The sequence below is a fragment of the Bolinopsis microptera genome, chromosome 3 (assembly GCF_026151205.1).
Source record: "Bolinopsis microptera isolate Bmic1 chromosome 3, MBARI_Bmic_1.0, whole genome shotgun sequence".
Classification (NCBI taxonomy): domain Eukaryota; kingdom Metazoa; phylum Ctenophora; class Tentaculata; order Lobata; family Bolinopsidae; genus Bolinopsis; species Bolinopsis microptera.
In genome coordinates, this window is record NC_087074.1 from 1,727,905 (window position 1) to 1,754,494 (window position 26,590).

At 37.7% G+C, this 26,590-nt stretch overlaps 2 protein-coding genes across 2 annotated transcripts in view; one reads left to right on the plus strand and one right to left on the minus strand.

Moving 5' to 3' along the window:
• The first annotated feature begins 675 nt into the window (after positions 1-675).
• The window catches only part of LOC134812446 (lysosomal-trafficking regulator-like), a 61,617-nt gene continuing 35,702 nt past the window's right edge, over positions 676-26,590 (plus strand). Inside the window, exons 1-15 of the mRNA XM_063819870.1 lie at positions 676-711; positions 1,072-1,251; positions 3,324-3,466; positions 4,144-4,239; positions 5,089-5,170; positions 7,716-7,804; positions 8,556-8,631; positions 8,832-8,897; positions 9,071-9,196; positions 12,588-12,674; positions 23,120-23,213; positions 23,392-23,549; positions 23,886-24,053; positions 24,234-24,387; positions 25,105-25,244. Of these exons, the coding sequence (XP_063675940.1) occupies positions 676-711; positions 1,072-1,251; positions 3,324-3,466; positions 4,144-4,239; positions 5,089-5,170; positions 7,716-7,804; positions 8,556-8,631; positions 8,832-8,897; positions 9,071-9,196; positions 12,588-12,674; positions 23,120-23,213; positions 23,392-23,549; positions 23,886-24,053; positions 24,234-24,387; positions 25,105-25,244 (1,695 nt within the window). The remainder of the gene's footprint in view (positions 712-1,071; positions 1,252-3,323; positions 3,467-4,143; positions 4,240-5,088; positions 5,171-7,715; positions 7,805-8,555; positions 8,632-8,831; positions 8,898-9,070; positions 9,197-12,587; positions 12,675-23,119; positions 23,214-23,391; positions 23,550-23,885; positions 24,054-24,233; positions 24,388-25,104; positions 25,245-26,590) is intronic.
• LOC134812922 (UDP-glucuronosyltransferase 1A7-like) lies at positions 9,233-12,384 on the minus strand. Its single transcript, XM_063820528.1, has 3 exons — positions 11,655-12,384; positions 11,433-11,546; positions 9,233-10,341 (listed from the first exon to the last, which is right to left on the minus strand). Exons 1-3 carry the CDS (start codon positions 12,170-12,172, stop codon positions 9,378-9,380), a joined length of 1,596 nt encoding a protein of 531 aa, XP_063676598.1. The 5' UTR covers positions 12,173-12,384; the 3' UTR covers positions 9,233-9,377.

Sequence of the window (26,590 nt, forward strand, 5' to 3'; positions counted from 1 at the left end):
TATATGGTATAACAGTAAAGTAGCTTAGTAAGCGCTGTGTGTTCATACTATGTATACTGTGCATACTAGTGCATAATGTGCATACTTTGCATACTGTGCATACTGTGCATACTGTGCATACTGTGCATACTGTGCATACTGTGCATACTGCAAACAGGGTGTTTTATAAAATATACTGATTTTGATTTATTGTAAAATTTGGTACAAATTAAATAACTTTATAAATGTAACAAATATGTTAAAGAATCACTAACACAACAATATGTGACTCAATACTCACCATTTATTAGAGAGCACATGTTGACATGACGTGCTCTGACATTACAATTGTGTGCACAGCAAACTGCACCGTGCTCCTTCTATACTATAAGTGATAGCTGAGAAGGATAAGTCTAGAAGCTCTAACATGAGGTGGTCTCTGTCTAGATCCCGCTAATTACTACTATTACTGTAACACCCCGGAAGAGGCAGGATCAGTAACAGTCACTAAGTGCTAAGTATGCAAGGTGCTTAGTAACAGTCACTAAGTGCTAAGTATGCAAGGTGCTTAGTAACAGTCACTAAGTGCTAAGTATGCAAGGTGCTTAGTAACAGTCACTAAGTGCTAAGTATGCAAGGTGCTTAGTAACAGTCACTAAGTGCTAAGTATGCAAGGTGCTTAGTAAACAATGCACAATGTTGCAGACAGTGTCTCCCTTGTGTAACCTGTACGTTTGTGTCTGTAACGAGTTTCCCTCCCCCAGTTAGAAGAAGACGATGAGAAATGCAGGTGTTACCACTGTAACACCACTGTAACACCACTGTAACACCACTGTAACACCACTGTAACACCACTGTAACACCACTGTAACACCACTGTAACACCACTGTAACACCATTGTAACACCACTGTAACACCACTGTAACACCACTGTAACATCACTGTAACACTACTGTAACACCACTGTAACACCACTGTAACACTACTTCCCTCCCCAGTTAGAAGAAGACGATGAGAAATGCAGGTGCTACCACTGTAACACCACTGTAACACCACTGTAACACCACTGTAACACTACTTCCCTCCCCCAGTTAGAAGAAGAGGATGAGAAATGCAGGTTGTACCAGGACGTTATCACGGTGCTGCTGCGGTGCGCGCACAACCAATCTTTCCACCTCACGCAGTTCCACGCCTCCATCTCTCAATTCGCAGATCATCTGGCTGTACTGTACGCGTTCATCGGGGAAGCACAGGAAGACAGCACTGTCCAGGTTCGTTGGTTTAACATTCTGTCACTGATGGTTTTAGAAGTGCTTCCTTATTAAGTTGGTACCTGTTTATAGTTTTGTTTTAAAGTTTGTTGCGTATTTTGTTTTTATAATTAATCTTTTTTGTGCTGAAAAACACCAAATACGAATTTGACAGAACCTTGTTGAGCATCACTTACGCAACAGTTGCACAATGGTCAATGTGTCACAAATCATAATTTGACATCTTCACAATATCTTGAATATAATTTGTCAACCATTTACATAAATTTCTCAAAGCAAGATTTGACGAGCTGTTCTTTTGTGAGATCTTTTTGTTAATTAGGGGAATCACATACCTCCTTATTTAACTTTATTAGAATAAATAATCACTTAACCACTCGCATTATTATATATGCTTACTCCTGAGCAATCTATCACATTAATCCACATATTTCTGCTGGATTGTAAATTGGAAAACTACCCATAACCTGCAGTTTTGGCACGAAAATTATGTAAAGTAACAGCGATCTGCAGTTATAAAGTTATAAGGGATTGTTCACATAATATCACATAGTTATATAATATAACCCATATTTTGGAAGTTTTTGACCCCTCCCCCCTCTGTAAACTCAACACAAAATTTTATAGAAATTACACTAGAAATTACACTAGAAATTACACTAGAAATTACACTAGAAATTACACTAGAAATTACACTAGAAATTACAAAGCCCCACCCCCCCCCCCTAGCCTCTGAGTATTATCAAAAGACAAACCTAAGATTCTTACAGTTCGGGATGCCCCTAAATCACATACCGATTATTCATATACTATGTTCTTGCCACATGGGGTGGGTCCAGGATCATAACCTTAATAATCTCAAGAAATCCGTATGTGTGTGTGTGTGTGTGTGTGTGTGTGTGTGTGTGTGTGTGTGTGTGTGTGTGTGTGTGTGTGTGTGTGTGTGTGTGTGTGTGTTTGTGTGTGTGTGTGTGTGTGTGTGTGTGTGTGTGTGTGTGTGTGTGTGTGTGTGTGTGTGTGTGTGTGTGTGTGTGTGTGTGTGTGTGTGTGTGTGTGTGTGTGTGTGTGTGTGTGTGTGTGTGTGTGTGTGTGTGTGTGTGTGTGTGTGTGTGTGTGTGTGTGTGTGTGTGTGTGTGTGTGTGTGTGTGTGTGTGTGTGTGTGTGTGTGTGTGTGTGTGTGTGTGTGTGTGTGCGGGAAATTTCCGAGCGGTTATATTAAAAAACGGTAAGAGTTACGGGACTGGTTTTTTCGGTAAAGTACCGACAAAACTTTGAAGAAGCCAATAAGAAAATTTTTAAAAAATAGGCCGGTGGTTAGTGGTTTAATTGATGGTTTTGTACCAAAAATGTGACATAAAATGGCCCCAATGGCTTGAGCAGCTTAATCAAGAAAACGGTAAGAGTTACGGGGCTCACTCTCTCTGCATATATGTAGCTGCATAAGTAATAACCATAATTGTGTTAGCGGGGTAAGATTCGCTGTCATGTTATACTATAATCTTATTAGGGAAGGGGGCACTGTTTGCAGGGTCTGTTTGGACTACAGAGAGAGTTCATACTTTCATCGACAATGTTATGCGTGTTTTCAAATATAATAGGCAGGTGTGGTGCGGAGGTAACAAGGGTTAATTTCTAAAACGATTTAAATAAAAATGGAAAGTGGTTCAAGACGGGAGTGATAAGGTGTAATAGTCGGTGTTCGGACCTTATGATCATGGAATGTGGTGCCTAATAATGACTTGATTATCCACGAGAAAGAACTGATTATGAGATTATTGGATTATACTATTGGATTCGTGAGGATACTCCGAATAGAATTGCTCACCTAATGCGGGTTTTGAATCAGCGGGTAATTACTCCTACCCTTTTTTACTGCGGCAGTACAATCCCGGCCGAAGGCTGGGTTACACTTGTAATATATAATACTATAGCGGTTTAGGATGTGGGACACCCAACGTTTGGTGAAGGTTGTAGAAGGTGGTAGAAGGTGGTAGAAGGTGGGAGAATTTGGTAAAAGGGTCATTGAAGGGTCATTATTAAACCGCACACTCATATTGTATAATGTATATCAGGTACTAGGCTTATCTCTGGACGAGGATGACGAAGGCCTGGTGACTGCTGATAAGACCATCTCCGACAATGATAAGACCACTCTGATAAAGATGTACACTGCCCTGTTCATGGACTACGCTAAGCTTATTCTTGGGGTGTACAGGTGCGTTTTTAGTGTTTCAAGTTAGTTGCGTAATTTGCTATCAGTGTATTATATTAAAGGTATTAGATCTTTAGATTTGATAAGAGAACATTTCATTTCTTTTATTAACAAATTATTAAGTACAATCGAACCTTAACAGTTATCAGTGGTGATAAGAGGTGTAGAGTGTAGAGTGTAGACCGTATCGTGTTCTCGCCATTAATAGTATTGTCAGGGGTATTTGTTACAGGAACTTGAGAATTACAGTAGTGCCAACAGTTCCTGGTACTGGACCTCTATCTGTAGTATCAGTAGTATCAGTAGTATCAGTAGCAGCTGATACCCTTCAATCCTCGTTAAAATCTACTTATAATACTGCCACATTATTTGAATTGGAAACTATACAGATTACATGTAACGTCACATATTGTTATGTCACATGTAATGTCACATGTAATGTCACATGTAATGTCACATGACAATATAACGTGCTCCATTTAATGGAGTGATGTTTTGCTCTGGTTGATGGCATGTTGCCAAAATCAACACGGATAATCCTGTTATAAGTCACTATTATCTACTACTACTACTTTATGTGTTGTGATCTGATTCGCCCTCACGTGATGTTGTCACGTGATGTTGTAATGTCACAACGCTCCTAATAAGGTAGTCACGTGTAACACTCTACTCTTCCCCAGGTCGTGTGATAATGAGAAGTTAAGTCTGTGTTATCACCTCCTCATCTCCATCCTCTTCCCAACAGTAAAACAAGCTAACTCAACTAATAACTCAAGGTAACTAATAACTCAACTAATAACTCAAGGTAATTAATAACTCAACTAATAACTCAAGGTAATTAATAACTCAACCAATAACTCAAGGTAATTAATAACTCAACTAATAACTCAAGGTAACTAATAACTCAACCAATAACTCAAGGTAACTAATAACTCAACTAATAACTCAAGGTAACTAATAACTCAACCAATAACTCAAGGTAATTAATAACTCAACTAATAACTCAAGGTAACTAATAACTCAACCAATAACTCAAGGTAATTAATAACTCAACTAATAACTCAAGGTAACTAATAACTCAACCAATAACTCAAGGTAACTAATAACTCAACCAATAACTCAAGGTAATTAATAACTCAACTAATAACTCAAGGTAACTAATAACTCAACCAATAACTCAAGGTAACTAATAACTCAACCAATAACTCAAGGTAATTAATAACTCAACTAATAACTCAAGGTAACTAATAACTCAACCAATAACTCAAGGTAATTAATAACTCAACTAATAACTCAAGGTAACTAATAACTCAACCAATAACTCAAGGTAATTAATAACTCAACTAATAACTCAAGGTAACTAATAACTCAACCAATAACTCAAGGTAACTAATAACTCAACCAATAACTCAAGGTAACTAATAACTCAACCAATAACTCAAGGTAACTCTTGCGTTTATTTTTATTTGTTATTAATTAAGAATTTTGGGCCCTAAGGAGTAGTTGTATAAATATTTTAAATCCAACAATTTCAAATGCTTCTGCTGAAAGTTGAGCACTTTAATGTAAACTAAGCCAACTAATTAGGGTAATCAGTAATTGAATAATTACATAATTTGTTTCAGTGTTATGGAGTTGCCGTCCAACGTGGAAGTACTCATGAACATGATAGAGCTGTGCTGTGACCAACACAAAAATCTCATCGACGTAAGTAACACACCTTATTAGGTTACTACATTTGAGCGTTACCATGGTTACATCACATTTGAGAGTTACCATGGTTACATCACATTTGAGAGTTACCATGGTTACATCACATTTGAGAGTTACCATGATTACATCACATTTGAGAGTTACCATGGTTACATCACATTTAAGAGTTACCATGGTTACATCACATTTGAGCGTTACCATGGTTACATCACATTTGAGCGTTACCATGGTTACATCATATTTGAGCGTTACCATGGTTACATCACATTTGAGCGTTACCATGGTTACATCACATTTGAGAGTTACCATGGTTACATCACATTTGAGAGTTACCATGGTTACATCACATTTGAGAGTTACCATGGTTACATCACATTTGAGAGTTACCATGGTTACATCACATTTGAGAGTTACCATGGTTACATCACATTTGAGAGTTACCATGGTTACATCACATTTGAGAGTTACCATGGTTACATCACAGTACCTCAGTACACAGGATGATAGTAGATATTGAAATAGATATGTTCTCTCATCTCAAATCAACAAAGAAGGGTACATATTTTGCCCTTTGTGGTCTCTTTATTGTTATTTATAAACATTATATATTATATTAATGTTTATAATCATTAATGACTATATTTATGATATTTAAATTTGTTTATATCAATATTTATCAATATTCAACTAGCTAAGTGTATCATATATATATATGAATGAAGAACGTACATATGTAAAGCCTGTATTGTCACACGTGACAAAGAATAACCAATCAGTAAACGAACAATAGCACTCACACACGGGTCACTGGTACTGTCCGATACTACAATATTATCTAGATTCGTGTTGCTTACCAAATAACTGATCGTGGTCCGGTGGTCAACCAAATAAAAACACCAAACATTCAAACAGTTTCTCTTTCTCTTTCAAACAGTTTCTCTTACATATCCAGATAAAATCCATTACCCTATCATCTGTAGCCCCTTATTAAGGGCGTTACTGGTACTTGGAAGTGGCTCTATTTACCAATCCGGGGGGGTGCTAGTTATACCAAATAAGGCATATCAAGCATTTCATTTAGCACTTTAGCAGTATTTATGAAGGAGCACTGCTGATGGATTGATTGGGTACTCTGCGAACACTGCGATGCTGTGAGAGCTGCATGACTCAAACACTAACGTACTTTCGGGGGGTGACAACTTTATTTTAGTCATGATGCAACTATAATTTAAGTTTATATGAATTGTTGAAGTCGGGGCATATTTCAGGCTGAATTCTAAACCACACCAAATGGCAACGTTACGCCACAGGTCCAGAGAACATATCCTGATATCTCCTAATATCTCCTAATATCTCCTAATATCTCCTAATATCTCCTGATATTTCCTAATATCTCCTAATATCTCCTAATATCTCCTAATATCTCCTAATATCTCCTAATATCTCCTGATATTTCCTAATATCTCCTAATATCTCCTAATATCTCCTAATATCTCCTGATATTTCCTAATATCTCCTCATATCTCCTGATATTTCCTAATATCTCCTAATATCTCCTAATATCTCCTAATATCTCCTAATATCTCCTAATATCTCCTAATATCTCCTAATATCTCCTGATATTTCCTAATATCTCCTAATATCTCCTAATATCTCCTAATATCTCCTGATATTTCCTAATATCTCCTAATATCTCCTAATATCTCCTAATATCTCCTAATATCTCCTAATATCTCCTAATATCTCCTGATATTTCCTAATATCTCCTAATATCTCCTAATATCTCCTAATATCTCCTGATATCTCCTAATATCTCCTAATATCTCCTAATATCTCCTCATATCTCCTAATATCTCCTAATATCTCCTCATATCTCCTAATATCTCCTAATATCTCCTAATATCTCCTAATATCTCCTAATATCTCCTAATATCTCCTAATATCTCCTAATATCTCCTAATATCTCCTAATATCTCCTAATATCTCCTAATATCTCCTCATATCTCCTAATATCTCCTAATATCTCCTCATATCTCCTAATATCTCCTAATATCTCCTCATATCTCCTAATATCTCCTAATATCTCCTAATATCTCCTAATATCTCCTCATATCTCCTGATATCTCCTAATATCTCCTAATATCTCCTAATATCTCCTAATATCTCCTAATATCTCCTAATATCTCCTAATATCTCCTAATATCTCCTAATATCTCCTAATATCTCCTAATATCTCCTAATATTGGCAATGAGTCTAATGTCGAGTGTTGACATGTGGTATAATGTATTTACGAGTGTTAACAGCACTGGTGTAGGTGTGAATTCTTTCAACTCCCCAAGGAATCATCTGTAGTTTATATACGGGTTTCGTAATTGCTGCCTTTTGTCTTACTCTTAGTCTTATTGCAGCGATGGAATATTTTCAATAATGCATTCATAGACAAATCAAATTGTGCATTCATTAAAGTGCGGAATTAAAAGCATTTCTTCATTTACATTTGTCTAAAAAGATATATATTATAATTTACTTGTATTTCAGATAGAAGAGAGCAAGATAGAGATAATCCACCCCGAGCTACTAGTTGAGATTTACAAAGGGATGGCTTGTTACTCTCAGATAACCTCTTGGTTAGTCAGCATTTTCTGCAAATTACATTTTTAAATTTAATTATCCTGCGAATAGCTTATACCTATTCTGTAAATCATAGAGAGGGCGTGGTCATCATCCTCAGTTAAACTCACGGCGTGTCCAACCAGTGCCATTTCGATTAGGCGGAAGGTTATTCACGACCGGCAGTATTAGTTGACTAATTCCTAAATGAATGGAAAGAATGCGGTGTTAGGGCCCACCACTCAAGACCCACTGGAAGCATGACTCCTTATTTGGCGAGATTATCTTGATAATTGGCTATTTCAGCGACATGGACACAAAAAGTCAATTTAGACATGATAAGACCTCCATAGTCGTAACGCGCGATGACATTTTAGCAAAACAAGCACTCCTGAAAGTGCGCACTGTAACCATTTGCGCGCGCTTATCATGTGTTTTATTTATACATAGCTGGCTCTCGGCCGGAAACACTATCATTAACCTCGCATGACATGTTTCGTGAACCAACCCACATCTGCTCAGAGTTTAGAGTAGAAAATTGAATTCTTGAGCGATTCGACAAATCTGGGATGGTAAAATTCCAGGCAATTTGTTATCCAGGATTTTGTAGACAAATTAGTACACTAGTTTTTAATAATAATACGAAGCTTGGGAAAATTTGAAATATTACTGAGTTTATCTATTTGAAATTGATTGACTAAAAAGATAAGGACTCGACTAAATGTTTGGTTCCTCCACAATTAAACAATATGGTTACACTAATTACAGTGACGGAGCCCTGTTGAAAATGTTCGGAAGATTGGAGATACTGTGTAAGTCATGCGGCTACCTCCTACAATCTGCGGTAAGTTTTATTTGATTGTGGTATGAAGGCGAGGGAGTCATGTTTCATATATCTGGAATTATTGCACGCTCAGACAGATACGGTCCGGAATGATTTGTGATAATAAAAATACTTTACACCTGTCTACTTCAGCTCATTTTAAATTAAATAAGATGACGTAAATGACTCTGACACCCTGTTGTAAGAGAATATGTTTTCAGGGGCTCCCTCTCATGCTGCTAGAGAAATACTCCGACTCAATTTCCTCCTGCTCCGAGTTGGGACTGGTTAGTCAATCATATTTTGAGATATTTTCTATACTTTTCCAGGGGCAATCCACTGAACCCCCTTCACTATTGTACTTGGATAATATAATATCTTGGTATTTAGTAGCGCACATTGTTGTTTCATGTAAATTGAAATCGGAAGCCCTGAAGATAACATCTTGATAAAATCTCAGATGATACACAGGATCCTAGAGAGAACCGTCTCTCAAAGTATGGGTACCCGGGAGCTGAAACTACTGTTACAACACATTAAACACCCTAAATCAGAGCTGGTGGCCCTGCAGTCTGATAACAATATCGTGAGTACTTTTTGTTACATTTAAAAAAATCATATAAGAAAACGTGAAGTGAATAAATAAAATAATAAAATAAATAAAATAATAAAAAGATAATCAACAACTTCATTTTCAATGGCGGAAATTAACATAGTAATCGTAGTGTGCAAATATTATGCCAAGATACTATAAAGCTATAATCGAATCACTCACATTTACTTTTAGACTTCCTGTTACGACAGCAATACCGAATACACTTATAGATACAGGTTATGAAAAAGAGGGCAGTTCCGGCTAAAGCTAAAAATGCCAATAATAGAAAATCAAGATTCAAAATTTCATAAGACCATTGTTTTTCAACAATTCTGTTGATCAAAAATTCAGCATTTTTATTCTTAATGAGGAGATCGGAGTAAAACCTCAAAACATCGGTCCCTGCTCCAGGATCATTGACAGCAATCCGCACCGCCTCCCTCATATTCTCCACATGAACAGTTCTCCTCTCCACCATGACGTCCAGTGCTTGCTCCAGGCTCGCCGTACTGAGTTCCTCCCTGGTCAAACACACTCCGAACTCTCTGCTCCGTACCAGCCTAGCGTTGTGGTACTGATCAGCAAAGAGCGGGATACACAACAGAGGCACATTGTAATAGATACTCTCCATCCTGCCGTTATTACCACAGTGAGAGATGAAGAAGAGGATCTTGCCGCTGCCAAGCAGATCTTTCTGTGGAATCCATTTCTGGGACAGGAACTGTGTCTTTGTCACGTGGTACTGCTCTGCAATGTCCAAGTTCGTTTTCACGATCACGCAAAACTTCATCTTAGCTAGGGTGCGAATGATATCCTCCGATTTGGAAAGCTGAGTGATACCCTGGAAGTAGGTTCCGAATGATAAATACACCACGTGAGGGTACGGACAGTTGCTTATAAACTCACTGTAAAGGTCCGGGAGAGGGCTGATGACCCGGTCTATCAATTGGAGTGGTCCGAGGTAGAATGTGTTAGGTGGGGTTAGGTAGGGGAAGGAAAATGCCGGATGGTCGTTCACTAAGATAATATCAAACAGAGACAGGTAGTAGTCGTTTATAGACAGTCCCGTTTTCTCCATTTCTTCTTTAAAAAGGTTCGAAAGAACGGGATACATCTGGGCATAGAGTCGAACTTGTCTGAAAATATCAAGATTGAAAAAAATTTATCGCTCAAATCACCAACTGACAACTAAACCTGTTGTTGCTGATTTTAAAAGTATCAAAAGTGTATTTTTATCAATTCCTCTACTAGCTGACTAACCTCCATATAAGCTATGGTAACTATGGTAACTATGGTAACTAACCTCCATATAAGCTATGGTAACTATGGTAACTATGGTAACTATGGTAACTATGGTAACTATGGTAACTATGGTAACTAGCTGCCTACTCTCCATATAAGCTATGGTAACTATGGTAACTATGGTAACTATGGTAACTATGGTAACTATGGTAACTATGGTAACTAGCTGCCTACTCTCCATATAAGCTATGGTAACTATGGTAACTATGGTAACTAGCTGACTAACCTCCATATAAGCTATGGTAACTATGGTAACTATGGTAACTAGCTGACTAACCTCCATATAAGCTATGGTAACTATGGTAACTATGGTAACTATGGTAACTATGGTAACTATGGTAACTATGGTAACTATGGTAACTAGCTGACTAACCTCCATATAAGCTATGGTAACTATGGTAACTATGGTAACTAGCTGCCTACTCTCCATATAAGCTATGGTAACTATGGTAACTATGGTAACTATGGTAACTATGGTAACTATGGTAACTATGGTAACTAGCTGACTAACCTCCATATAAGCTATGGTAACTATGGTAACTATGGTAACTATGGTAACTATGGTAACTATGGTAACTATGGTAACTAGCTGCCTACTCTCCATATAAGCTATGGTAACTATGGTAACTATGGTAACTAGCTGACTAACCTCCATATAAGCTATGGTAACTATGGTAACTATGGTAACTAGCTGACTAACCTCCATATAAGCTATGGTAACTATGGTAACTATGGTAACTATGGTAACTATGGTAACTATGGTAACTATGGTAACTATGGTAACTAGCTGACTAACCTCCATATAAGCTATGGTAACTATGGTAACTATGGTAACTAGCTGACTAACCTCCATATAAGCTATGGTAACTATGGTAACTATGGTAACTATGGTAACTATGGTAACTATGGTAACTAGCTGACTAACCTCCATACAGTCTTCCACCTATCAGCTAGGGTTGGAGGACTCTCATTGACTTCGTTCATTGAAGCAATTTCGCTGTTATGTAACCCTGGTAAAGATTGGAAATCTCTCGGGCCCCTGAAGATGTTATAAGATAAAGAGACAAATATTTAATCGTATCTTAATCTTATATAATTTTAGATAAGTAAATATTGATAATGTTATTTATGATATAAATCTACTTACTTCATTTCTGAGACGCAGTAAAGTCCCAGTATCGGTATATCCAGGTGCACTAGTTTAGGACTTGCTCCCAACATCTCACTTTGTTCCAGAACGATAAGATCAAACTTGCCCTCGTGGAGTAATTCCGAAAACTTATCCCCGGTGTAATACGATATTGCGAGCTTATGAAACTCTGTGAAGACATCCTCAACTTGTTCAAGAAGATCAACTATCATGTCCTCTGAGGGCAGTGTGAGAGTTCTGTCTATAGCTCTCTCCCATCTTGTAAAGAATTCCCTACCTCCGGGGTCTCTATCATCAGCATAAGTTGTAAAACCAAAGTTTCTGTCACTAAAGTCAACTCTAGGATCTTCATGGGCCGTCAAGACGGTTACATTGTGCCCAAACTCCACTAATTTACCGGCCACTTCAGTAGTGATATACAGGTGGGAACCACGGAGTCCTGATATCACCAAAACGTTTGCGGAGTCTAGTAGGGTGGGCAGCAGGAGGAGGAGAATAAACTGGTAAAATGGCATAACAAAGATATTATGCAAAGAAATTTGAGCGAGAAACGAAAAGCCGGAGAGCTGCGTTTTAAAATTATTTAACAAGAAACTTCAAATTGAGTTTACGGCTACTGTATCATATGACTGGAATGAAATGAAAATACATAAAACTGTAGCAAATGATTTTTGTACGTGTCTGGTTAGACAAAAATGACATTCGCGTTAATCATATCGTGAGTTCTGTAGAAGGAAGTAAATTTTGTGAAGGAATAAAAATACTAGATTCTTAGAATTAGGAGAACGCTTCATAATTACATTTTAATTACGGGAAAGTTTTCTTAAACGTTGACTGCAACATGAAATTACTATGGTAACGAGTAACTATGGTAACAATGGTAACAATGGTAACAATGGAAATTACCTCCATTATTGATACTATTGCCAGGTATCCCTGCTGCGAACACTGCACAAATCCCTGGGAGAGGACCCTGGTACACCAACACACAGTATTTCCTCAGCACAGTCCGCTCAGGTCAGTCACTACTGACAAGTTTCATTAAATTAAGTTATTTGGTGGTTACTTAGTAAATTACAGTTATTTAGTAGTTACTTAGTAAATTACAGTTATTTAGTAGTTACTTAGTAAATTACAGTTATTTAGTGGTTACTTAGTAAATTACAGTTATTTAGTAGTTACTTAATATTTAACAGTTATTTTGGGGTTACTTAGTAAATTACAGTTATTTAGTAGTTACTTAGTAAATTACAGTTATTTAGTTACTTAGTGAATTACAGTTATTTAGTGGTTACTTAATAATTAACAGTTATTTTGTGGTTACTTAGTAAATTACATTTATTTAGTAGTTACTTAATAATTAACAGTTATTTTGTGGTTACTTAGTAAATTACAGTTATTTAGTAGTTACTTAGTAAATTACAGTTATTTAGTAGTTACTTAGTAAATTACAGTTATTTAGTGGTTACTTAGTAAATTACAGTTATTTAGTAGTTACTTAATAATTAACAGTTATTTTGTGGTTACTTAGTAAATTACAGTTATTTAGTAGTTACTTAGTAAATTACAGTTATTTAGTAGTTACTTAGTAAATTACAGTTATTTATTAGTTACTTAGTAAATTACAGTTATTTAGTAGTTACTTAGTAAATTACAGTTATTTAGTAGTTACTTAGTAAATTACAGTTATTTAGTAGTTACTTAGTAAATTACAGTTATTTAGTAGTTACTTAGTAAATTACAGTTATTTAGTGGTTACTTAGTAAATTACAGTTATTTAGTAGTTACTTAATATTTAACAGTTATTTTGGGGTTACTTAGTAAATTACAGTTATTTAGTAGTTACTTAGTAAATTACAGTTATTTAGTTACTTAGTGAATTACAGTTATTTAGTGGTTACTTAGTAAATTACAGTTATTTAGTAGTTACTTAATAATTAACAGTTATTTTGTGGTTACTTAGTAAATTACAGTTATTTAGTAGTTACTTAGTAAATTACAGTTATTTATTAGTTACTTAGTAAATTACAATTATTTAGTAGTTACTTAGTAAATTACAGTTATTTAGTAGTTACTTAGTAAATTACAGTTATTTAGTAGTTACTTAGTAAATTACAGTTATTTAGTAGTTACTTAGTAAATTACAGTTATTTAGTAGTTACTTAGTAAATTACAGTTATTTAGTAGTTACTTAGTAAATTACAGTTATTTAGTAGTTACTTAATAATTAACAGTTATTTTGTGGTTACTTAGTAAATTACATTTATTTAGTAGTTACTTAATAATTAACAGTTATTTTGTGGTTACTTAGCAAATTACAGTTATTTAGTAGTTACTTAGTAAATTACAGTTATTTAGTAGTTACTTAGTAAATTACAGTTATTTAGTGGTTACTTAGTAAATTACAGTTATTTAGTAGTTACTTAATAATTAACAGTTATTTTGTGGTTACTTAGTAAATTACAGTTATTCGTTATTTTCGATAATTTGATTTTACAAAGTATTACACGAGAAAGAATTGATAGACTTATACATCGCGAAGAAAATAAAGATCAATAGCTAAAATACATGGAATTTAAACAAACATTTGAACGCTGCTACAGAGTGCGCTCATTGGCCTGCAAGTTTAACCCCCCAGCTGTAGTAACTATAGTCACTATGGTAACTATAGTAACTATGGCAACTCCAGCTGGATTGGCATTTTTAGAACCCTATTATAATAATTGTATATAAAATCGGTTTAATTAATAACACAATACCACGTATAATCTAACAAATCAACCCTGTTGGGGGGGGGGGCTGTTTACACAATAGGGGGGGGGGGGGGGGGGGGGGCGGGGGGGCTGTTTACACAATAGGGGGGGGCTGTTTACACTATAGGTGGGGGGGGGGGGCTGTTAACACAATAGGGGGGGGGGGGCTGTGGGGGGGATGTTTACACAATAGCTTGAATTCATGAAATGAATTATAAATATGATCACAAAAATTTAAACGCTGTGAAAAATGTAACATATATTGAATATTCAACATTCTAAATTCGCTTATTTATTCCCTATCCTCGTTTGTTGCATTAAGGGAGTCATCTGGGTCACTTCCTGGGCCTATTTTGGATCACTATTATGAGTTACATTCAAGTTTCGAATTTGATGCATATGGTAACTATGGTTACTATGGTTACTATGGTAACTATGGTTACTATGGTAACTATGGTTACTATGGTAACTATGATAACTATAGTAACTATGGTAACTATGGTAACTATGGTAACTGTGGTAACTATGGTAACTATTGTAACTATGGTAACTATGGTAACTATGGTAACTACAACTCTAAAGCCACGCCTGAGTACGAAGCAGTATCCTAGGGGTCTTATCACTTGGTCCAGAAACCCCTCTAGTGCCCGCTCTGTGCATGACGGCCTCATTGTCCCATATCACGATATCCCCCCTCCTCCAATAGTGCACATACTTCTCGCCCCTCCCCACCACCTCCTCCAGCACCTGAGACAGGTACTCGGGGCTGTGCCCCTGCTCCGTTACCATATACACGTCCACATACACGCACTTTCTCCCGCTACCCGGGTGCAGGTAGACCACCCTGTGTCTCTTCACCAGCGGGTACAGGGAGTAGTCCTCCTCGGTCCCGTTTGCAAAGTCTGGGATGCTTCTCACTGAGACTGTGTACACTATCTCTGAGAGCTCCTCTAGAGCGGACTTGCTCAGCTTCCTGGACACGGTCTCACAAGTGTCCACGAAGTTAGTTGTGGACCGGTTCTCCGCTACGTCATCAGCGTACAGCATGCTCAATAAGTAGCCGTTTTCTTGGAAGTCCCCGTCCTTGTGCCAGTAGCAGCCAAAGCAGTGTGTTTTTCCCTTCCAAGTACCGTTATGCCAGTAGTTTGACGCTCTCTGGATCGCGGGAAAGCCTACTTCTGGGTCTTTTCCTTCAAAGGACAGAGGTAGGACGATTATTTCACCTAACTTAGAAGTGAAGTCAACCTGCTGCTGTCTTGTTAGGGTCTGGTTCCTAATCACTACAACTCCGTGCTCTACAATGCTAGATAGTATGAATTTAGCGTCCGTTTGGGTAAGCTTGTTAACATCTCCAATCTGGCTGATAACATATCCCATCTTAGCGGGTCCCTGAGCAGGCTTGCAGACATCCTCGTTACTATGGTAACTATCATCCTCGTTATTTATCTCAGTGCAATAAATAAGATGGAAAACGCTCAGTTGTGTGAGGAATCTCATTAACATGATCCGCCCGGTTTCTGAAAGTATGAAATCAAATATTGTTGCACCTACGCGTTGTACTTTATAATTAAAAGTATTGTTCGTTAGGTTATAAATGCGATTCAATTTAAAAACATGTTATGCTATTTAACGAATATCTGATCGAGAGAACATTAATTGCTGTTTTAAGAAAATTAATTCTGATAATTAAAGAGCAAAAAACATTTTATATTAGAAATTAAATACGGTATAATAAAAGCAGTATAACTATTCTAGTAGCAGAGTGTGCGTTACGAGATTTATATGGTACGAAATTCGGTGGTTTTTCGAAAAAAAATCCCATATTTTCGGACTACCAAAATTTAAGTATTCACGTATTTTGCTTAATTATGACTTATCGATATATCATCAATATACTAAGTTATAAGTATGATTTACCGAATAAATGAACATTAGTATTCGATCATGGATTGCTTTAAAAATCATTTCATAAATTTACATTAAAATTTAAAATACTATAAACGTCGAAATGCGAAAGAACGCACTGGAGAACAGGCCTGAGAGCAACTGGGTTTATGTTCAAAATAATTCTAGTGACCTAAATGATGTGGGAACGAAAATATGGGTTTTTTTCTTAAAAACCGCCGAATTTCGTACCCCAAATTAAATCATGGTATTTGAGAAAATTAATAATATTAAGGTCATACATCCAATATTAAACATAAAGCTTGAAAAATTATAACTCAATTTCTGATGATCTCCAAGCTGTGAGGGAGAGAGAAAAAAGGTGACACTTAGGCATCACATATTTTGGGGCACAAAACTATCAAGTAAACCTCTTACCACCGGCCGATTAAAAGAAAACTCAAGCTATTTGTAACAGTTACAACAGTATATATTAGTAACAAATTTCTATGGGATACTTTTAGGAATTCGGGAAAGGATGATGAAAGGAAATAGTTGAGTTTAAGCATTATGATAATATCCTGATTCCTGATAATATCTATATTGTATTTTAAACTTGACGAAATCCCACCGGCAACGGGGTCATATGAAATTTTATGAAATAAAGCATTTATATCCCGCTTATATCAACAACCAATATTATTAAAAATAAGAATTGCCGACTTCAAAGCGGCTGGCATGGTGACAAAAGTGATAATTTAAACTCCAGAATGCATGTATATTCTCAGTAAATGTAAAGTGTAAGAGTTCATATAAAATGATATATATTTTATTTTACACCCTGATATTTGCAAGGTAGCACTCGAAAGAGGATAGTGTCTCAACAAAGAATGTTCCAAGTTTCACCCCCTTTCTTGTAGAAAGAAGAAAAAGGAAGAACCCACTCGGGACAGGAATCAGAGATCCGGTATGCAGACAACCTCTATTTATAACTCTTCTTCTAGTTCGAGTGGTTTTTTAGAGCTACGAGACTTGGTCACGGGGATGGCGGCCAAGTTAGCAGCTCTAGAAAAGAAAATGGATCAAAGTGCCCCGTCCTCAGTGTGCCACCCTCCAGCACAACCAGCGGGACAAATGTTCTACCCATCCCAAGCAGCTCCTGCGATGATGAGTTTAGGTGTTCCCAGGCTACCCCAGCACCAGACTCCCTTCTCTCTTCCCTCCTACTTCTAAACGCTAGGAGCTTAAACCCCTCCGCTAAGAGTGCCGGGAGGTGGAAGCTGCAGGACCTTATAGGTCACTTAGACGAGAAGCGACAGGACGGACACCTGTTTCCTTTTATCGCCATCACAGAATCCTGGCTGAAATCATACCACCATGATGCTCAGTTAGAGGTTCCAGGATACTCTCTATCTCGGTGTGATCGCAGTAAAAGGAGTGGTGGGGGAGTTATGCTGTACTCTCTATCTTCTATCCCAGTCTCCCTATCAGAGAGTTTTGATGATAGTGTTTGTCAGGGGATCATCAATCTCTACCCCTCTGCTAAACTCTGTGTTGCAGTGGCGTACAGACCTCCTGATGCAACGGCCGCCAGTTTCTCAAAACTATTGGACAGCTTTACTCATGTTATTGAGAACTGCGCTCCGAGCGACTACGACCTCTTCGTAACAGGGGACTTTAACTTACCACAGGTGGATTGGGAAACGCTCCAAATCCGAAGTGGGGGACATCAGACTCCAATCTCTCTGCTCAGTGTTTGATACGGTTTATGTCCACTCACCTGCTCAGCCAGATGGTTACAACCCCGACCAGAGGGAGCAATGTGCTGGATCTGATAATGTGCAACAACGATCGGCTGGTGTGCGATGTAAGCTGCGAAGCTACAGAAATGTCCGATCACAACATGGTTAATGCTCTCCTCTCTTTTAACCCTGCATTACTCGAGGAAGCTAAGCTCACGTATCTGGACGAAATGAACTTTCGGGCTCTAGATTTTAACCATACTGATTTCGAGGAACTTAACGAAGCTCTCAGTAGTGTGGACTGGAAACAGGTTCGAGGTTCCACTACCTTTGAAGAATTTCCGATAAATTTTACACGTAAAGTTCTAAACGTTTGTCTTGAAAATGTCCCAAGGAAACGACCTCCTAAAGGAAAACCGAATGTCTACAACTCGCTGAGAAGGAAGAAGTCAAGACTCAAGAATCGTCTTTCAGCGGCAGAGTGCAGCGGCGACCATGCTCGAATGAAACAGCTTGAAGACGAAATCGGATTAATCAGCTTTGAGATTAAGGAAGCTATAGTACACCATTTTGATGAGGGCGAAAGGAGAGCGGTGAATAAGATAAAAGCTAATCTGAAATACTTTTATTCCTACGCGAAATCGTTCTCCAAAGTGAAGCAAAACATCACAACTCTTCTTAATAGTGAAAATAAGCTTGTCACAGAGAAGAAGGATCTTGCGAACATCCTCCAGACTCAGTTTTGCTCAGTCTATAGTGACCCTAACTGCCCCTACAAATCCATGCCTGAATTTGCGGTGCCGCCCATTACTTGTCGAGATAAAGAACTTGTCCTCACTCTCGACCACGTAAAGGACGCTATATCGGAACTAAAGCTTGACTCTGCACCGGGACCCGATGGCATCCCCTCCATCCTGCTGAAAAGATGTACCTCTAGCTTAGCGGTCCCTATCTATCTCATCTGGACAGAATCTATGTCGTCTGGCATCGTCCCAAGCTACTACAAGACCGGATATGTCACTCCTCTCTTCAAGAAAGGTAGCAGATGTGAAGCTGTAAACTATAGACCTGTGACGCTGACTTCCCACGTAGTGAAGGTGTATGAAAGGGTCGTCAGAAAGCACATGACCCAGTACCTTGATTCTAATGATCTGTTATCGGACAAACAGCACGGATTCAGGTCAAATAGAAGCTGTCTCACCCAAATGTTGGAGCACTTTGACGACATATAATACGAAGGTTTCACGAAAGGAAATGACACCGATTCAATCTACCTCGACTTTGCAAAAGCTTTTGACAAAGTCGACTTGGATCTACTTCTTCTAAAGATGAAAAGATATGGATTCCAGGAGAAGCTCTTAAGATGGATTCAATCCTTCTTAACTGGTCGTGACCAAGTTGTTGTCGTGAACGGTGTGCATTCAGACAGCGCTAAGGTGTTAAGCGGGGTGCCTCAGGGCAGTGTTTTAGGTCCACTGTTCTTCCTGTTGTTCATCAACGACCTAGAGGACGTGGTTAAGCATTCTAGAGTGAGCTTCTTCGCAGACGATACTAGGGTTTCCAAGCAAATTAGCTGCCTTGAAGACTGCCAACTTCTTCAGACTGATCTTTACAGCATTATAGATTGGTCCCTATGTAACAACATGAAGTTACACGAGCAGAAGTTCGAACTCCTAAACCACCTACACAATAAGAGGAACTTATCAAGTGAACTTCCCTTCTACGTAGAAAGTCTCCTCTACAAGGTTTCTAGTGACGTCACTCTTTATCCCGTAGAAAACGTTAGAGACCTTGGTGTAAAAGTGTCAAGAGATCTGAGCTGGTCTAAACACGTCGGGGATATGGTCACCAAAGCTTGAAGTAAACTGTCTTGGGTGTTCAGTGTGTTTAAGACACGGGATAAAGTGGTTATGATGACCCTCTACAAGTCTCTAGTCAGAAGCTTATTGGAGTACTGTTGTCCGCTGTGGGACCCAGTCAAGACGACAGAGATTCAGCTTTTGGAGGGGGTCCAGCGTACCTTTACAAGCCGCATTGGTGGTCTATACAGCTTAAACTACTGGGAGAGGCTAGCTCATTTGAAGTTAATGTCCCTGCAACGGAGAAGGGAGAGATACATCATCTTGATGATGTGGAAAACGTACCATAACGTTGTTCCAAATAGCTGTAGCATCGAGTTTGTGGAAACATCCAGATATGGCACTAAAGCAGTTGTTCCTTCTCTATCAAAGTCGAGTTCGATGAGAAACCAGACACTGTACGATAGCTCGTTCGCAGTAAAAGGATCCAAACTGTGGAATAAGGTGCCGACTGAAGTGAAAGCCGAGAAAACGTTTGCCAGCTTCAAAGTCAGTTTGTCGAAGTTTCTTGCTTTGATACCGGATAACCCTCCGGTTTCCGGTTATACGTGCAGCTGGTCGAATTCCTTGGTAGACTACACGCCATCACGGTGGTCAGACATCTGATGACCCTTCCTGCTACGAGGATAAACCTTACCAAGTTACCAAGTTAGTTAGTTAGATAAGAAGTAAACTATTATATCTCACTCATCTATTCACAAATTCTACTAGTCCTGATAAAATGATGTTTATTAGGATTTTCCTTGACCTTCCTCTTTAAATCTAGAACCAACTGTTTATGTACTGCACGCTCCTCCGGCGACCGATCCGGTGAAATAAAGACAGTTTTAAAACACTGAGACAGTCTGAGGTCTATAGCTTTAATCAGTATCTGATGAACGGTGCTAGAGCTTCCAAATGATACTTTAACAGCTCTGTGTTTTTCAGCAGCTTTATTACCAATTCGAGCAGCTTCGAAGCGTGGCTTCTCTGCCATTTTTTCAAACACATCGCAAATTTTATCGCTGAGTTTCTCTCCTACATCCTCCTTGAGACCAAAAATCAACACATTTCATAGGGGAAAAAAACACTGAAAATTGACCAAAAACCGACCCCTCTTCCTGACCAATTTCAGTTTGCAAATGGAGTTGGAACCTCGCGATTTTTACCAGGGTAGTAGGAAAAAGACAGAAATAGAAGCCGGAAATCTCAGAATTTTGATTTAGGCTTCAAATTTTGTTTATTTAACGTCGGAAGTGAGGCAAAATTAACGTTAAAATAATGGCGTTATTTTAGCAAAGGTTACATGCGTCGTTGCTTAGCAACATCAAGAGATTGCACGTGCGCGAGTAAGAACAGATTAGCAACGCACGTTGCCATGCTCTATGATAAGATGATACGTCATAACTAGCTCACATTACAATTTCCGCTATGACTATCCATAACTTTGGTTGTGATTGATTTTTTTGATGCGGTAAAAAGTATCGATTACTTAAATAAAACTTTTATTTTATCGTTATCGGCAAATAAAAATGCATAAAATTTATATTTCGGAGCTAGATCAAAGATAGATAGATGATGTCAAGAAACTAAACATAAATGATTTTAAATCTCTTCGAATAAAGCTTACAGCTAGCGGGTGTACAGGTTTTGGGAAGTCTATGAGCTAGGTAGGCAGATAACTCAGTGTTTACCCCTTATAAGGCACAGCAGTCATACTAAAAAAAAGCTTTAAAATCGTACAAGAAAAGAAGAAAAATGTATGGTCAGGAACATGTTTTAATATTACGGCATATTGAAACTGTCCCTTTGACCAGAAATCAATACAAACAAAAAGGTAGATAACAACGTGAATATGAGGTATATAAGATGAGCTATAGGAATAAATAGATATTATGTTTCGCTCTATAAGGCAGCTGACCGAGCCCGAGTCTATACTCTATCGAGCACAAAATAAACGGAAGAAACATTTTTCCTGTAGTAAAATATACTAACTTGTTGAGGATCACATGCGATGAGCTATTCTTACTTTACATCACAAGATCCAATCATGTCCTAACATTCCTACTCAAAGTCAATATCCCATTCACTGTAATTGATAAGCTAAGATGGTACACGAAAGTCAAAACGTTTGTGAACAATGTTACGTTATCCAGCTATTTTCGTGCGAAGTACCTACAGCTTTACACGTAACGACTCACGAGGCACACTGTTCCTACTCAAGTATTGTATCCTACAAATCGTCTCTCCAGATACTATTTATTCAGGCAATACTATCGATAATATGTCTATTTATATATTAAACTTGACGAAAAATTCATAATTTCTACATTATAACAGAGCTAGTCCTGAATTTGCATTTACCACATACCAACTAAAAGTGTGAGAATGTACTACTTGACTATATAGATATTAGATACCTATTATTTCTTTTCAATAACCCAAAATGGGGTAGTGTGGCCAGTATCTTCTGGATATCAATTTGAATGATAACTATGATAACTATGATAACTATGATAACTATGATAACTATGATAACTATGCAATGATAACTATGATAACTATAGTAACTATGATAACTATGATAACTATGATAACTATGATAACTATGATAACTATGATAACTATAGTAACTATGATAACTATGATAACTATGATAACTATGCAATGATAACTATGATAACTATGGTAACTATAATAGTAACTATGATAACTATGATAACTATGATAACTATGCAATGATAACTATGATAACTATGATAACTATGATAACTATAGTAACTATGATAACTATGATAACTATGATAACTATGATAACTATAGTAACTATGATAACTATGATAACTATGATAACTATGATAACCATGATAACTATGGTAACTATGGTAACTATGATAACTATGATAACTATAGTAACTATGATAACTATGATAACTATGATAACTATGATAACTATGCAATGATAACTATGATAACTATGGTAACTATATTAACTATGATAACTATGATAACTATGATGACTATGATGACTATGATAACTATGATAACTATGATAACTATGATAACTATGATAACTATGATAACCATGATAACTATGGTAACTATGGTAACTATGATAACTATGATAACTATGATTACTATGATAACTATGATAACTATAACAACTATGGTAACTGTGGTAACCATAGTAACTATGATAACTATGGTAACTATAGTAACTATAGTAACTAATTGTATTCCCCCAGGCGGTATGGTCGTTAGAGGGAGAGATAAGGTGGCCGAGTATGTACCACGGCTTCTCAGTTTCTATGTGGATCAAACTTGTTCCACTTGCAAAAGGTTAAAAATTGCAATGAATAAGTAAAAATACTATTACATTTCAAAACGTGCAGTCGCATTAATTTTTTCGAAAACAATCATTAAATTAATGATTAATGATGGAATATGTTATTTCTATATTACATGAATACATTACATTGTATTTTTATATTAGAAAAATTTAACTGCAATATCTCAGATAAGAGCTGCGAAAGTTCAGAGACTGACAGCGAGGAAGAGTTCCCAGAACTACTGGGCTACAGAACTAGACAAACGCCCACTAACCGTCGCCATGGCAACACAAGGATAGATCCAGTACAGATACTCAGCTTTGGTCATCAGAGATTCACCTTCGTGGTGAGTTGGGAGAGGGTCGAGGGAGTTGCAGGGCTTCCTCCTCCGCATAATATAATCTGGCGGGTCGGCTGGGCGTATGAATGGGCCGGACACAGAGTCTGTGTACCCACTGTGACTCTAGTCTGGCACGGTCATTGGTCTTATTGTTAACAGTGAGGGGGGACGTGAAGTTATGAAGTATAACCAATTTATGGATTAAAATGTTTCCCGGCAGAGTTCTAAAGTGGTGAACATGTGTTTCCAAAGTAACTCACAAATTAATACTGACACATATCTGAAAGCACTTGCACTGACCAGATGTCAGTAGTTACCATAGTTACCATAGTTACTGACCAGGTGTCAGTAGATCCTACAGGAGGAGACATTATCCTAGCGTGGAAGGGTTCAGAACGACATCCTCCCCACGTGATACACCGTGTGCTGACTACTGGATCGTGGCATCACGTTGTCATTAGCTACGGGACCACTCCCAAACAACAGCGCTTCGGTCAACGCAACGGCAAGGTTACTATTACTATCGTTACTATTACTATGGAGCTATTATACTATTTAACTCTTTTTGAGTCTTGGCCTCATCTAAAATTTCCTTTTATGGAGCGAAATTCATTGTATTCTCATCTATGTAAAAACTAAGCACAGTAATAGAGTTGGAAAGGAGTTGAAATAATATCCCACCTCCCCCAGATTCTGCTGTGGGTGGACGGGTGTGCTGTGTTTGATATCTCTAACGCTGTTTATCCCCCGACCGTGCGCCACAAGACTACTTTCTCACTGGGGTCCAGTGTACCGTTAACTGGAGGCAGGGACGTGGTGATCAGTACTGTCATGCTCTTCCAGGGTGAGTTACTTTCAGTAACTTCCAGTTACTTCCAGTTACTTTCGGTTACTTTCAGTTACTTTCAGTTACTTTCAGTTACTTTCAGTTACTTCCAGTTACTTTCAGTTACTTTCAGTTACTTTTCAGTAACTTCCAGTTACTTTCAGTAACTTCCAGTTACTTCCAGTTACTTTCAGTTACTTCCAGTTACTTTCAGTTACTTTCAGTTACTTTCAGTTACTTTTCTGTAACTTCCAGTTACTTTCAGTAACTTCCAGTTACTTCCAGTTACTTTCAGTTACTTCCAGTTACTTCAGTTACTTTCAGTTACTTTCAGTTACTTTTCTGTAACTTCCAGTTACTTTCAGTAACTTCCAGTTACTTCCAGTTACTTTCAGTTACTTTTCAGTTACTTTCAGTAACTTCCAGTTACTTTCAGTTACTTTCAGTTACTTTTCAGTTACTTTCAGTAACTTTCAGTTACTTTCAGTAACTTGCAGTAACTTGCAGTAACTTTCAGTTACTTTCAGTTACTTTCAGTAACTTGCAGTAACTTTCAGTTACTTTCAGTTACTTTCAGTTGCGTCTCAGTTACTTCCAGTTACTTTTGGTCATTTTTAGTTACTTCAATTACTAGCAGTAACGTTCGGTTACCTTAAACAACTTACCTAAAAAACTTCCAGTATTTTCGGAAGTTGTAATAATAAAGAGTGTTGACTAACGCTGGCTCTCCGCCAGATTACATGCTGAACCGCAAGGAAGTGTGCCACCTCCTAGGACTGACGGCTAACACCAAGACACTGGCTGGGTGGAATGTTACTCGGTACGTTACAGCGGACCTTTACAATCCTAGCAGCCAGTATTCACTGGAACTCGAGGTTTGTTACTTTTATCATTAGGAGTTATAAAGCCCCCTCCCGGATTGCAACATTGCCATGTTACGAAAATAATTGCTGCGCTAACAAAATATAATATGCGCCATTCTTAGCAAAATATTCGCCATGTTATGATTTATTTGCAATGTTGCGCGCGATGATTTATTTGCGTTTGGGTGTAAACTGTAAACTGCGCATTCTTAGCAAAATATTTGACTCCTTATGATTAATTTGCGCCTGGGTGTAAACTGTGCATTTTTAGCAAAATATTCGACTCCTTATGATTAATTTGCGCCTGGGTGTAAACTGCGCATTTTTAGCAAAATATTTACCATGTTATGATTAATTTGCATAACATGTATACTGTACTGAAAAGATTTGAGGTGTTCCATCATAGATGTCTAAGGAGAATCCTGAAAATCAAATGGTTTTATCATGTATCTAATGTTGATGTACTTAAGCGGGCTAACATCGCCCCTGTTGATACTTTCGTACGAGCAGCTAGACTCCGATGGTTTGGCCATGTGGTGAGGATGCCAAAATAAAGAATACCCAACTATCTTCTGCACTGGATCCCAAAGCATGGTAAAAGGTCAAGAGGTAGACCTCGGAAAAACTGGTTGTCATGTGTCCGATGTATGTTCGAACTTCAGCGTTCGAACATACATCGATTCAAGTCGGTTTCAACTATCGGGCACCCTTTTAGAAAAATCTCGAAGATCGCCTGTAGAGTGATTTAGCACGCTCGGAGCTAGAGCTCGAAACTAATCAAAAATATTTATTTAGTTTAAATTTATTTATTTTTATGACTGTTAACTTTTAGCCTAAAATTGCACGAAAAATCGATCATACTACATATGTTTTGGAATCCAGAAACACTTCCTTATCCCTCGAAAGTCATGTACTACTGAAATCAACATTTCGATCCGGAATTTCATGTTATGTGTTATGACTATAGGGGATTAAGATTTAAGTCTTAACTTATCGAGTCTAATATCAAGTAGGTAACACGACTCCTGTCCAACAGCAACTCTTGTTCGACTCATGTTATATATATATAATAGTGTTACCAGAAAAAAAGGCGACTCTTGTCCGACATTGTGATCTGATCTCAATACGACACATTTCAAATTAGAGTCTGAACGGCTACTACTTTGTGTTACATGCGTCAGAACCTCCTAAGTTATTGTGCATTCGGATAAGAGTCGTCCATGGTCCAATGTCTCAAGTACTCCCTCGCATGCCTTTGGCATGCATGCGTCCCTTGATACGATTACGAGAACCCTCTCCCTCTCCCTCTCCCTCTCCCTCTCCCTCTCCCTCTCCCTCTCCCTCTCCCTCTCCCTCTC